Source organism: Trichinella spiralis, assembly GCF_000181795.1.
Source record: "Trichinella spiralis strain ISS 195 chromosome Unknown Scfld4275, whole genome shotgun sequence".
Lineage (NCBI taxonomy): Eukaryota > Metazoa > Nematoda > Enoplea > Trichinellida > Trichinellidae > Trichinella > Trichinella spiralis.
This window is the reverse complement of record NW_003531214.1, coordinates 6,715-8,560: the sequence shown is the minus strand read 5'-3', so window position 1 is coordinate 8,560 and position 1,846 is coordinate 6,715. Positions and strand designations below refer to the sequence as shown.

The following is a 1,846-nucleotide window of genomic DNA, read 5'->3' as shown; positions in this document are numbered from 1 at the left end:
GTAGGATGGGAATTTGTAAAATTTATAAATAGTTCGAAAGTGTCAATCGACATACAATTCACTGGCATATTGTAAAAAGAGTCGGACGAAAAAGTGTGTAATTTGTAGAATGTCTAAGTCCAGCCGATCTGGAGATTGTGCTGTGTTAGCGGGGTGACATTGTCGCAGGTGTCGCATCCTGAAACGTTGACGTGTCTCATTTTCAAAGTGCAATGTTTTCTTTAAGGTTACCGTGCAGCTAGGAAGCGGATGTACATCCGCAGTATTGGATCAGTGCAAACATTTTTGCACGAATGATTTCATTCCCCGATAAGGAAAGGCCTGAGATATAGGGATGGTCATCTTCAGACAGATGGGCAATGTATCATTGAGCAACATAAATGTGTTGGAAGAAATTAAACCGATCCTTTCCCAAGGGGTTCCGGCAGGCTCTTCGGGTTTTTGGCGCCTCTTCTGAATTGGCTTTTGAAGCAAAAAAATGAAAAAGGCCAACAGCCAGCATCCTGTGAAATGAATCCCCAGGCAGTGATTGTTGCACCGTCGACAAATTTTGTTTCGGCAATTTTTCATCGCTGTTTGGATTTGGCCATTTGCACAGATTTGGTCATCCGATGTGCCATGTCCAGTGAGTGTTGGAAGTTGGTTGGAAGTCATCCAGAATTGGGATGCGACGTTCTCATTGGCACTCCAGAGGGTTTGCAGAAATTTCGCAACGAAAACTGCTCCATGTTCGACAATTGCCGATTTTTGGTTGTCATGCAAGCTCCTGAAATATTTTTTTTATTCGAAGATCAAATGACTAGTCTCCTTTGTGATTTTCCAAAGGACAACACTAATGTGTTCTGTTTTTCAGCGCGCTATACTGATCATCTATACACTTTTTATAGGGAAAAAATAGATTCAGATTTGGTATTCCTGCCAAATCAGCCCAACTGATGCAGCTTTTCTGATGCACTATGCATGAGGGCATATGTGATACAATTTTTGTGATATGAGTTATGTTGAAATATTTCGTGTGATGCAGTCATTTTTTGCACTGTTTACAATTTCAACTGCTATTTTCTGTCTGCGATTTTCAACTTGCTCATTTTTTTCTTTTCCTCACTAGTTCGAAACAAATGCGCATCATATCTGGTGGATGTCGAATTCTCTTTTGATAAGTTTGATGTAGACGATTGCAATAAGAGGGGGGATATATGTGCATCTTTAATCAGTTGATCCGTATGTCAGTAAATCCTCTAATTTGTGCATATTGTTTCATTTTTGTTTTTATTTAATGTATAGTTTTTTAAAAAAATTCTAAATGTTTGTCTTTTTTACTTTCAAACATTGACGAAAATGGAAATGAATAGGAAGAATTTTCTTAATAATTTAAAAATCATCAAAATTTCAGATGAAAAGAAGCGTATGTAAATTTAAAAGGAAAATAAAAGGTTTGGTCCCACCAGTGATGAAAAAAAAACCACCTAAGCCGTTGGTCTGCCAATTAACGAATTGATTTTTCCAACAGCTTTTTTTCCAATGAACAAATAATTTTTTAAGCTTTTTGAAATTCCTACCCCAACCCCGATTGGCCAATGGGAAACATTTCGCCTTTATTGGGCAACGGAAAATGGAAAAGTCCTTGTTTTACATTAAAAAAAGGAAACCCATCAATACTATATAATTCCTGGTACGTTATTACCAAAAAATTTATAATTTCCGACCCTTATTTCAGCAAGGCTTTGCAGAAACTCCACTTTCTCAAATACATTCTTCTTCAAAAGTTGACCATTATCATACCCCTGAATATCAGGTATTATTCACTCTACTATAGTTTATATTATAATATGAATGCAAACGTGCA

The 1,846-nt window shown here is 36.9% G+C and overlaps 1 protein-coding gene across 1 annotated transcript; it reads right to left on the bottom strand.

The window, feature by feature from the left end:
• Window positions 1-55: 55 nt before the first annotated feature.
• Window positions 56-1,028, bottom strand: Tsp_12694 (conserved hypothetical protein; the record flags this gene model as incomplete). The annotated part of the gene is made up of 3 exons (XM_003367441.1): window positions 934-1,028; window positions 494-766; window positions 56-178 (listed from the first exon to the last, which is right to left on the bottom strand). Coding segments are annotated over exons 1-3 (491 nt in total), but the record flags the coding sequence as incomplete, so codon positions are not given.
• Between the last annotated feature and the right edge of the window lie 818 nt (window positions 1,029-1,846).